Consider the following 12,764-nt stretch of genomic DNA (forward strand, 5'->3'; position numbering starts at 1 on the left):
GTTTCCTGACTACACTGACTTGTCTTGGCTTGCTTTGGCCATTCGAACGCATTTTTGTTCTGACGGCGGCGGCAGCGGCGGACACTGGCGACCATGGTGTGTGGCTACAGCAACGTTTTGGCTACAGCATGGAGGAAGGAAACCTTCCTTCTTTCCTTTTCCTTCTTTCCTCCATGGGCTACAGGTAACGGTTAATCTGTGGACAGTGTGAACGCCGCTGTCCGCTGAAATTGCCTCTGCTATCAAAGTGAAATAAACATCCGACGTGTCATAAGGCGCGAAATCCATATTATCAATTTTGGCGATTCATTGAATGCAATGCAAAATAAAAAACGAAATCGTATTTCAACCACACTGGCTACTTCAGTGTGGTCGTGGTGGGTGAGGTGCTGACAGGTTGCAGTTTGCGGTTCGAGGTTAGCTGCAGTGAGTGACCTGAGGCTGCTTAATAAGGCAGAAATGGTGGGCATACGAGTACTTATGTGAGAATTTTTGTGAAATGGTGGGCATAAGTGCCCTTATATTCAATACAAAAAGTGACGTGGTGGGCATACGAGCCCTTATACTCAATCCAAAAAAAGAATCATTCACAATTACACCGTGGGTTGTTTTTGTAAGGCTTGGAGTGTCAAATGAAGACCGCCGTTTTTACGGTACTGCTTGTAACCGTAGCACGTATTACCTTTTACCTACAATCGAAACGAAAAAAGCTCTTTTTGAGGCTGCTCGTAATCGAAGAAGATCGGTGCACGATTCGGCGAACTAATTTCAGGCGCCGCGTAGCTGAACACCTGTGAGTGTGAACTGCAGTCCTCGGGAATATGGGGATGCGAGTGTATACTTACGGGGGCACTGTATACGCAATGCGTCTAAGTACATTACCTGTCGCTACGAAGAAATGTTTTGGAGTTTAGTGCTTCTGTGTTTTCGAGTGTAATGTTGCTGCTGATGGCGTCGCGACAACGCAAGACGACGAGCCGGCCATCTTGCTATCTCTCAGCCGAGTTTTATTTGCGCAGTTCTTCTGTCGAATGTTTTCTTTTGACTCATTAGAGTAGTGTTCTCGATGACACAACGTTACCGAGCGATTAGAGTACTTTTCCGAGCAGCACCATGATGTTGCCACATTTCTTCATCGGATTCGAAGGCGCGAAACTCCACCTCATAGCCGGGATATGGCGTAGTCGTCGTCCGATGGGTACCTGAAGCACGTTGCATCTTGTTCGTCGCCGTCGTCGTCCATGGGCCAACATGGGCTCCGGCGACGGCAGATCCCTGCAGTTGGTCGACAGTAGCATCGCCTTGCGATCGTAGTAGCATATGGACGTGCCTTACTTCATGCACTGTGCATGGCATATGTTCCCGAACGCGAAGTCGATGCCTCGCGAAGTGGTGATTGCATCAGAATCTTAAGCTGAGATCGGTATGCATCACGCCAATCAACGTTAACGTTCAACATGCTTCCTGATCAAAGCATTCTACGAAGAGCATGGTCGTGCCGCCGCGTAGAGCCGAAGGCAGATTCCTGTACACGAACGTTGGTCTCGTACGATCGTCGGCAGTGAACTGCAGCCTCCGGCCGCACTTTCTATATGGTCATCTGGTCGCAGGACATAGAATATTTGAATGTCATAGTTTTTCTTGGTATAATGCCTACGTGACTGCCAATATGCGTGCCTCAAAAGCAATGGGTGCAATATTGCAATGGGGGCTGCTGTCATCATTGCAGATGTGAGGCATTCTGGCTCCTACACGATGCCTGCTGCAGTCACCTTTTGTTTCTTTAAATGCAGACCCTTGTTCTCATGAATGTGCGGATCTCGGAGGCTATAGAGATACTTCCATTCACTTGGAAATGGTGATCAGAAGGGACTTTTTCAGTGCAGACGTCACAACCTTGAATCGAGTGGCAGGAAAACCTTTATAAATACAATTTTTGCGGCAATAAAAGTCTTTTGCTATTACATATTATCAATACGGCTAGAAAGAGGTACAGAATTTTTATTGTGACCAAAATTAGTGTGGAGTGGTCCTCGGTGCCTTTTCAAGTCGATCACTTAGCTTTTAACTAGCAGCCACTTTTGTGCCTGTATCAAAAAAGATCATGCAAATGAATTGTGTGCAGTATGAACATTTGCTGGCACAGGTGAGTGTGTTGTTTCACAGCAAATCAACGTTAACGTTCAACATGCTTCCTGATCAAAGCATTCTACGACGAGCATGGTCGTGCCGCCGCGTAGAGCCGAAGGCAGATTCCTGTACACGAACGTTGGTCTCGTACGATCGTCGGCAGTGAACTGCAGCCTCCGGCCGCACTTTCTATATGGTCATGTGGTCGCAGGATATTTGAATGTCGTAGTTTTTTCTTGGTATAATGCCGACGTGACTGCCAATATGCGTGCCTCAAAAGCAACGGGTGCAATTCATAGAATCATCTCATCTGTATACAGAGAAAAATTACTGAACCTATAGTTCAGCTACCATATACTCTCTTTTAATGGCCACAATTTTTAAAAAATCCAGGTGTGAACTTTTGAAGGTGTGTCCCATAGACAAATAAAAAAAACATATAACTATACTTTTCCCAATTATCTGGTCCAGAGCACAGAGTGCGGCCCATACTTGAGTGCAGCTTTCACACGAGATTGTATGGCAATTGATTCTAGCCAGCCATTCACAACCTACCAGCACTGAAGTCTTTTGATGCACATATGGTGCACATTGTTTCAAATACCAAGGCTCCAGTAACCCTCAAAGGTCTGTTTCGAAAGGTAATGCTCCATCAGGGAAGGGTTAGGAAGAGTATGAAAGAAGGGGGCAGTGTGACAAGCCCCAGTCTGTTCTGGAGAGCCTGCTAAACTTCTCAAGAACTGTACCTCCTTTCCATATCATCCTTTGTTCCACAGCTTAGCAAAAGTGCTCAAAACATTTGTGTATTTACACCAGTTCACACAGAATGAGGTGAAGTTGTCTGTAACTAGTACGTTACAAACCATCATGTGAAACAAGCCTCTAAGCAAAACCTTTTTTTAGTCCTCAGTAAAATTAAAAATAGTACACTGGTGCACCAACACACGATGTACAGCACCTTACAAAAGAAACCACTACTTCACCAGGTGCATATCAATTACCTTGCATCCACAAAGCTTGCATTATTTTCTTTATTGTCGCATAAAAGCTAGACACGTTCAAAATAATTAAAATCTAGATGATACGATTACGATTGATCTGAATTTAGAAAGTGTCTCGGATGGTCTAGTATGTACAGAATACAATACGATTCGGGATAGTACGGAAAGTTTTTCAGGCTGGCACAGATGATACGAATGCACAACTGCCACCCGCACACACGAGCTGGAACGCGCGTGGGGCCGCCAGGTTGGCCTCCGAGAGATTGGTTCCGCAAAGATCAATCGCAGAGACAACAATCTACAGACTAGTCTCTTTGATGGTCATTTTCTGGCCATGTCTTGGGACACTGTGAGCACAAATACAATCGCAAACTACCACAGCAAATGTGGATTTACAACGGCACCGGTCGCACTGCTGATTGACAAAGAGTCCGACGAGGATTTGGCTACTGAAAGCTGGGGGATGCTGTACACTCAAGCTTCTCACGACTTCGTCACCTCGGACAACATTGCAACCAGCGGGCTGAGGAACATTGAAGATGATTGATGGAACAAATGAACTGTCGTCACTGGACAGCAATGAAGAAGAGCGTGACCCATTGTCATTGGGGGCAGAAACTCTCAACACCCTCGATGTTCTGCGCCATACCGCAAGAGCCGGCAGTGCGAGAGAGGAAACTGTGGCACGGTTTTATGCTTTCCAGGCTGGGCTTATCAGGGAAATCAAAGCCAAGAAGGTGCAAACAAATATTACCACCTTTTTAGACAGAGAATAATTGAGCCAAATAAACTGTGTTTCATTCTCATGTTCAACTTGGCTTGCTTTTGATCACCCAATTCAGGATGATAGGAATCTTCTCCAGGGCCCCCGCTAAAATCGTATCATCAAGATTCTACTTAAGCACTGTAATGATGCATTTCTATGAAGGGCACTTAATACACTTAATGTAACTGAAATTAGTGGATGTTATGAAAAACTACCTGGATGACAAATGAAGGCCCACAAAATTCTAGTGATATGGAATAAGTAGCCCTATCCTACACATGCAATGCAGGTGCACCTTGATGCTAAAAAGGACAAGTACAGGCGATTACACAAAAAAAGTAAAAACAAAGTTCTTTATTATAGTGGCCTATCACAGCCCACCGCAGCTCCTGTCTCCAACCAGGCTGCTGTCCAGCCAATGTCAGGACCAAAATTTAATACAACAAAATTATGAAGAACCACTCCCACAGCGATGACTGGACGTAATTTCAGCACTCAAAGAGGATGCCTGTGGCAGTAGATGCAACGATATGACAGGCGACTGTGATGCGATGTGGTGCTCAGCATAAGTGTCACGGGCAACAGTCATAACTTCGATGGCTCACTACTCCTCTCCTGATCCAGTGCCCCTCTTGAGTCGTCGTGGCCTTGGTGACTGACGTGGTGACCTCTTTGGTGACCGGTCTGCATGCATGCAAGCAATGTAACAAGTTACTCATTTTACTTCATTACTCAAAACCCAAGCTGTACTGTATCTTAGTAGATGCGAAACCCTGAGAGCCAGGATTTTAAAAAGAAAAAATAAAGGGGGCGGGAGGGATGAGGATGGTGAAAAGAGAGAGAAAGCACATGCAACGAATTATGAGCTGCCCTCAATACACCATCATCTGATAACACCCAGGCACTCTGTACGGTGTGGCAGCAGTGCAGTCCCAAAGGAACCCCAACGGCTTTAACATCAAGAGTGTCTACCATATAAGTGTTTAAAAACTCAGATTTTTCAACATTTTCACAACTGATTGCATCAAAAATTTATGCAAGACCTGCTGTGTGACAGTAACTGTGTGACAGTCGAGGATACCGCCTCAAAGTGGTAGCTAAATACGGCTTGAACAACAGCTAGTGTGAGCCAATTTTTGTGTGCCGAATTATAAGTTCCACTTTGCTCTGTGGTTAAGGAGGGACGAGGGTCTTAACTAACTTTTTATTTCTGGATATAGCCTCATGAAATTTTGCACACAGATGCATTTTTCTCTTCTGATTCCAAATATGTAATCTTAATTGAGCTGGTGGTCTTAAATCTTACAAAGTCTAGAATGTAATTAGGTAATTTCTTAAGCAGCTTTTATGAACTTTCTCATTGCTTTTTGTTCCGTTTATTTACATCAATTGATAACCAGAGAGTTCCCATACCCGGTGGCATTCTTCGTTTATCTTTAAAGGGATGTCATTGTGATATACTATGTCGAGAGTAAAAGGTCGCAGTATTTGACGCTGCAACTCATAAATAGCAATTTACAATTAGCTTAACATGTGGCCTAAAAAAAAAGGAAGAATGTCATCGGGTATGGGAATTCACTGGCTATCAATTGACGAATTAAGATCAACAAAATGCAGTGAGAAAGTTCTTTAAAGCTGCACAAGAAATTACCTAATTACACTCTAGAATTTAAGATAACTTTTGATCAAAGACCACCAGCTCAATTATGACTACATTTTTGGAATCAGAAGAGAAAACCGCATCTATGTGCAAAATTTCATGAGATTCAAGCCATAAACAAGAAGGTCAGTTTTAAGACCTTCGTCCCCCCTTAAGAGAACTGCATCCAATGCCTGAGAGAACAAAATTTCTTTCTTTGCATGCACATCATTTGTTGATGCTAGAGAGTGGCGATTGTGGGCTTAGCATGGAGGAACGGTAATCTCACAAAGAAGGTGGGAATAACTTCAATACATTTTGCCAAAATTCAGCTGCAAGTTGCAGGGTTGACCTCTCGGTGGAACTGGCATAGCACTCAAATCAATGCTGTATTTCTTGTCGCTTACATGTTGGGTAAACTACAGCAGTTCCAATAGCTGTAGCACAAAAACAACAAAACTAAGGCCATTGTCGAAGAAGTAGCTACAGCCACCTGATGCGACGCTATATGCACACAACATTCAGCTTAGCGAGACAGCATTCGCAACACAGAAAGTTGAACTGCGGCACGCTGCATGTTGCCTTTACAATAACGAAACAAGAGCGAAACTTGGTGTGAAAGCAGTGCCACCATGCAAAACCTCATATTACTGCAGTGGGTGAACCATTTTAGGGCTACACAACTGCACAAAAAACCTCCACTCACTCAGGTCACGAGTTTCCTTGGGGAGCCAATCACAGTCCACATCACTCGCATTTGTAGTACCCATTTCCACCTTTTGCTTACTGGCTGGCTTCTTCCTCTGCAAATAAAATCAAACAGCAGAGAAAAGAGTGCATATTCTAGCTTAGTGCTACCAACAGGGTTCGCAGCTGCATGCAAGCTAATTTGCAAGAGTCAGAAAGTTGAAATAACAGAAATGTCAAAGGCTTTGCACAATTGTCAGCAGTATGCCTAGTATATTTGCAGTATGCCTAGTATAAGCGGAGTTGGCTAAAATGTCTTCAACAGCACATATTATAGAGATCACTGGTATAATTAACCTGCAAGTCCTTCTGTCATAGCCACATAAACTGGCTCTTGCAAATGAACTTATGTGAAAGAACGCACTGTCAGTCATGGCAGACAGGTGAATCCCAAGGAAAATGTGTTCAGGCTGCTCAAGCATTTGCTGCATTAGAGGTCTCTATGCAATGAAACAGTGCTGCCATATACGCAATGTCCTATGTGCTCACGATGTGCCTTGGTTTATAGTGGCCACAAATGAAACAACCACTGAAAGGATGTGACCTGGTGGCTAGCGTTTGATTCCAACTGACCCTATAGCAAGCCCCTACAGTAGACAGTAAAACCTCAATGATTAATATGCCTGTAAAAACTCTTTAATTCGACCCCCGTTAATTCAGATATCCTAATAATTGAACTGCCAGCTCAGTCCCCGCCAATGCCCATGTAAGTCTATGTTGTCGGACGCTTGCTATTTGGCCGCCAAGGGGCTCGCACCGGTTAATTTGAACGGGCTTCCGGTATGACTGGCATGGGAACAGATCATCGAAATAGCCCAACTCAAAACCTGAGCTCCAAGTTGCGGAGACACTCATCTTAACAGTTCTGCTTCGACGCTCCCGATGAAAAATGCAGTAGTGGCCAGTGGCGTGGCCAGAAATTTTGTCTTGGGGGGAGGGGGGGGCTCATGTTGCAGCGTGGCCTCCTCATAGAATTTGTGGAGGGATCAACTGCAAGAATAATAACTGCATTGCCACTGACAATGCCATTGTGTATTAGATAACGCTACGCACTGTCTAGACCAGTGAAATATGCATTTTTTTTTTAAATAAAAGAATGTATTCGTATGTCTTAAAAATCGTGGCAGACATAACTGATAGCAATGCTTCCATGTTTTTGCGTATTTAATAAATATCACAGAAAGTCTAGAACTATACTCGTATCAATACGAAACCAGCAAAGCAGTGCAAGCCGCTGATATGAAAAACATAAAGGCCAGGAAATGAGCAAGTAGAGGACAAATATTTTATGGAATCTTTGTCGTTTAAGAACCTTTACATTTTTGTACATATGCAACGGCCAGGGAAAAATCTCAAGTGTGCTAGTTCCAGTGCAGTGCACAGCAGCAGCTGTCACCGGTCATGTATTGCGAGAAATTGCACCGAAATTTTAGTCGCAACAGCGAGCACATGTATAAACGAGGAGTTCTGCAAAAATACATTAGAGGTGCGAAGCTAACATGGAGTACGTATTATAAATCGAAGATACAAGTTGATAAAGAACAAAAAAGTGTCACTGGAAACAAAGTCACCTGTATATATACACAAAACCTCACAACAAGATATTTAAATACAGGTATGTCTCCAATAAATCTACGTATCTAAGCAAAAGTCACCCTATATAATGCGTCAAAGAAGGCAAATAAGCATCTTGCGCAATCACTTGCGCAATGGGGGAGGGGGGGGGGGGGGGGGGGGGCTGAAGCCCCATGATAGTTACGCCCCTGCTAGTGGCAACATCAAAAGTAGTCACTGCCACACTTTTCTCATCACAAAATCAGGTCCCCATTGTCAAGTATTTCACCAAATAAATTTACCATGATGCCAGCAGTTCTTAACAGGTCATTCTATATTAAACTTTCAGATAATTCAAACATTTTCCCTGGTCCCTTGCAGTTCGAATTAACAAGCTTTTACTGCATACTGTAAGGGCATTGCTACTGCATTGAGGCTCATCACACGATCTCAGAATTAATGAAAGATTACGAGGAACTTTAGCGGCTAAAGTGCTGAAAGGCGAAAGCCTGAGTGCTGCATTCTGCTACGCGATAGTTCACTTCACATTTTGTTGGTGCATTAATTAACTGCCAATTAATGATGCTTAAGCTTCGCCTTTAGGAGTGGAACGCGACAGCGTGTTGTAGCGCTGCCACGGAGTTCATTGAACGCCACCACCCGTTCAGCGCGATGCCTTGCCCTTTGAACGCAACGCTTTTTAAGGAAAGTAAATGGCGCAGTAATTCTCTGTCGTCTCGGTGGACACCTGAGCCGCACTGTACAGGAAGGGAGGAAGTGGAGTGAAAGAAAAGGGGCCGTAATGAAGGAAATGAAAATTGTATTGGAGGAAAAGAAATTACTCATTAACTGCCTCGCATATCTCAGTAGACACTAGTCGAAAATTGTATTTGACGAAAGAAAGTTGCGCAGTAACTGTCTCACATATTTCGGTGGACACCCGTCAAACTTCACGCGTGGTGACATCACGACAATCTGGACCAATCTGAAACGCGGACAAATACGCCTTGCTCGTCGGTAAATTGGTTTTTGAGGAAAGGAAATGTATCTGTTTCGCATATCTCGGTGCACACCTGCACCTCACCGTAACGGGAAGGGAGGAAGATGTTAGTGAACGAAGACACCGTATTCGCTAGACGCACCTTTGTTCATTCCAAACCATCGAGCTGGCATAGCGGAGTGGTAGCGTGCTCGACTCGCACTCCGGAGACCGGGGTTCGATTCCCAAGCTCGGCCAATTTCTTACTCGGTTTTATTTATTTATCTGGTCTGACTAGAAAGGTTAATTGGACTAATTGGTTAAGTAAGCAATTAACTAAACTCAAACTTACTTGGAGCATCACTATACGATCCCTTTAATTGGTTGCATGGTTAGTAGCCAAAGTACAATTGGCCCCGTTTGAAATTCGCGCACTGTGACGTTACGACCGTTTCGACCAACTGAAAAGCGTGACATTTCTTGTCGACAGCTCCTGCTTACAACGATGAGGCATTAAAGGCTTCCGCCTTAATATTGCAGTTCATGCAAACAAACAACTAGAACTTGAAATGACATTAGCCCTGCAGTGTAAGACATAACGCTTGATCTGCAACAGAGGAGCAAAAACTTTATTAACAGAGATCGAAATGGTGCCAGTGAACAAATAAACAGGCACTTACACTGAGAGTTCCCAGGAACTGCTGTGCAGCTGCCAGCAGAAGGACCAGACATGTAGCCAAGAACACGCACAAGAAGAACCTGCAATGCATAAACCTCACATCTCACGACAAGTGAGCAAAGTCCAGGTGCATGAATGAGCTTTCACATACATGCACAAAATTAGGCTCATGGCACCTTGCTTTCTCCCTTCCGCTTGTACTTCAAATGCTACCTTGCAAGATGCGATTGCGAGATGTGAAGATGTGATTAAGGTTTGGAGTTTTCGGTCTAAACCGTGGGGGAAAAAAAAAAAAAGAAAAACCAGATAAACATATACCAAATTAAAATTTTCAAATTCAGTTTTAACCAAAAAAAAGTGCAGTACTGCTGAGATGACACCACATCTTGCTGACTATCGGGCACGAGTTACGAATGGTCACAAGACAGAATTAACAAAGCACTAAATCAGAACTTAGGAGGGTAGATGCGTAGGCCAGTTGGTGAGACATGAAGGAGCTAAACACCGCAGCGGACACGGGACAGAGAAAGAAGACGACACAGGGCGGTACACAGCACTGGCGCGACACTGGAACCTATACAAATTCCTTTTTTCTGCACATACAGTTTCTAGCCAAAGGAAACAAAAGTAGAATCAAGATAAAAACCGAGCAGCTCCATAAAAGAATCGGGCGACACACCACAGGTATTCTGGAAACCAACCACGCCGGCAAAGTCAATCAGTTCTCTTACTGCACTTTTCTGAAAAGTTCATCGTGCGGAATCGAGTAAAACAACTCTTCCACATCGACGGACAACCCACAGTTGGCACTTGGAACACCAGAATTCAATGCTGCAACCAAGGTGTCAGACCCAGCTATCTTGAAAGGATCCTCAGGCTTTAGTTGTCCCAAATGTGTTTTAAGGAACTTGCTGACTTGGGCCTGCCCGCGTCCTCTTTCTGTAACAATAGCCCTGAATGGGCACAGACCATTATGCGTCTTTGCTGTAAATAAGATGCTCAGAACGCTCAAATCACATCCCAGCACCTGTTTTGATAGCTTCTGTAGGTTGAGTTTATCTAAAAGAGCCAGTGCCCTAGTAAAGTTTCACAGGTTCTTTCACTCTCCTTGCACCAGGGGTGCACCGCCAGAGACGGTTTGTTTCAACTGGAAGACTGAAGCTCTTCGCACCAGCGGTGCCCCGTCAGAGACGGTCTCTCGATGATTCGAGACGCAGGGATAAAGGGAAAACTTATGTACAGTTTATGTACAGCAATTTACAATAGATACAAGTTCAGGCACTTGAGACAAATTAAACAGCAAAAAGAACAAACCAAACAACAAAAAGGTGGATCTGGCTAATACTAGGGGAGGCCCCTACTCGGCGTTGCCGAAGATGCGTTGCATCTCACCTTAGCGCAGAACCCCGCTTCCGGCTCCGGGGCCCAGTTTTAAAGCCCTAAAGGCCCAGCCCACATTCGGTAACTTCCAATCATGTTGCGCTCTTAACATGGTTGGTTCATCCAAGGCATGGCCAGCCCTCCAGCTTCCGTAAAGTAGAGCACTCTCTCCACCACAAAATAAAAACAAACACAAATATACATTCGTGCCAGAACGTGCTCTAATCGGTTCCGCGGGGCGGGTGGACACCCGTACTTCCCGGCGCGTTCGCGAGCGGCCACGTTCCAAGAAAGGAGACGCTCCGCTTTGAGTGCCCCCAGCCGCGTTCCAATGACCCCCGCGAACGCTACCGATACCTTACACGCCCTTCCCAAGATTCTACAAAGGGCTCAAATGCCACTTTTAGAATTACAAACAAAAGGGATCGGTGTCTGACACGAAACTACCCTTCGGGTCACATAACATAAACAAAACGTACACATTCAAATGCGCGTATCACACCTGTAAAACCAGCGCATTCACCGAAGTCCAAGCTGTCGCGCTGCGACCAGTTGCACGAACAAAACCAAAAACAACAAAATGCACACAGGCACCAACACAACATCACGCAAAATGCACACTTAAATACACACAGTGGCATGCCTGCCGTGCGCCGTAACACAGCGTCCAAGTTGGTGCGTTGCACCCAGTTCGCCTGCATGCACGCCGTCGTCCTGCTCGCGAATGAGCACACAGACACAGACACTCGCGACTGGAGCGTTCACAGCACTCGCCCAATGCCCACGTGAGCCTCCTTAGTCGCACCGAGCGTCCCTGTGTACATTCGAGCCACCACGTGTTGTCAGTAACACAATTAACGCCTAAACACCACTCGGCTCATTAGGCTGGTGCCACAGCGGGGCGAGAGCTCGAAAGCCGATGCCCTCCAGGATCAAAAACGTCGTGGTACTCAATGGATCCAAATCCCTGACCACGCGACGCCCTTGAGGGCACGCTCTCTCCGGCGCGCCAGTACAAGCCGCGTCCTGCGTAAGGAGCATAGCTCCTGGCGTCGCCGACTTTCGGCGTGAAAGCCATGCACCTGCCTCTCTCTACTTTGCCTCTCTGTGAGCCATTTGCCCTGTTCCTGCTCGGACGAACATTGACGTTGCCGTTGCCTGCTTGATAGCCATTTGCCGGCTTCCTGGCATCGTCTAACTCCAAGGCTACATGAGCTCCCTCGCAGTCGATTGACCCGAGCTTGCCTTCTGGCAAGTCGCCACGCATTTCCCTGTCCTCAGATGACCTGATCGGACACACATCGGGTGCGTTCAACAACTGCGCGGCGCTTTGCCCGGTCGGCCGAGCAGGCTCACCTCCGCTCTCTGCCTCGGATGAAAGGCTCTTGCCACCAGAAACGCTACGGGGCACTTCATGCTCCATACCCGACACAGTGTGCGGTTGCGGCAATGCCAGATTTTCACTGGCTGTTACTAGCTCCGCGTCAGAGGTCACAATCGTAGTCATAGAGCCTACAGGAATTCCACCGCTGTCCTGTTTGTTTTCGGACACCTTGGTCACGATTGGCCCTAGATCACTAGAATTGGGCTGCTCCTGTTCTTTGCTAGTCGCCCGCGGTGGCGGAAAAGCTGTGGTATTTCCGCGTCCTTCAGGAATCCTGTTTTCACTTCCTGAACCTTTCGCGGCGTTTCCTAAGAAAGATGCGTTCCCGCATACCGGCTGATTGCTTTCAGCGTCCTCACTGCTTTTTCCCTGACCTGTGCATGACAAGCATAATCCTTTGTCTTCCAGCACAGGCTGCCTCACCTCTCGGGACTCGGAGCAGTTCTCCCTGGTTAGTTCACTAGCTTTCCTAGACGCCTTGAGCTCAGCGAGCTCCAGCGCTAGC

At 45.8% G+C, this 12,764-nt stretch overlaps 1 protein-coding gene across 1 annotated transcript in view; it reads right to left on the minus strand.

The window, feature by feature from the left end:
• Positions 1–4,222: 4,222 nt before the first annotated feature.
• The window catches only part of LOC149354141 (translocon-associated protein subunit alpha-like), a 35,135-nt gene continuing 26,593 nt past the window's right edge, over positions 4,223–12,764 (minus strand). The window contains exons 7-9 of the mRNA XM_089575937.1: positions 9,497–9,575; positions 6,243–6,339; positions 4,223–4,581 (exon numbers count right to left, since the gene is read on the minus strand). Of these exons, the coding sequence (XP_089432063.1) occupies positions 4,502–4,581; positions 6,243–6,339; positions 9,497–9,575 (256 nt within the window). The 3' untranslated portion in view covers positions 4,223–4,501. The remainder of the gene's footprint in view (positions 4,582–6,242; positions 6,340–9,496; positions 9,576–12,764) is intronic.

The sequence above is a fragment of the Amblyomma mixtum genome, chromosome 3, assembly GCF_055824585.1.
Source record: "Amblyomma mixtum isolate Tamu chromosome 3, ASM5582458v1, whole genome shotgun sequence".
NCBI lineage: Eukaryota > Metazoa > Arthropoda > Arachnida > Ixodida > Ixodidae > Amblyomma > Amblyomma mixtum.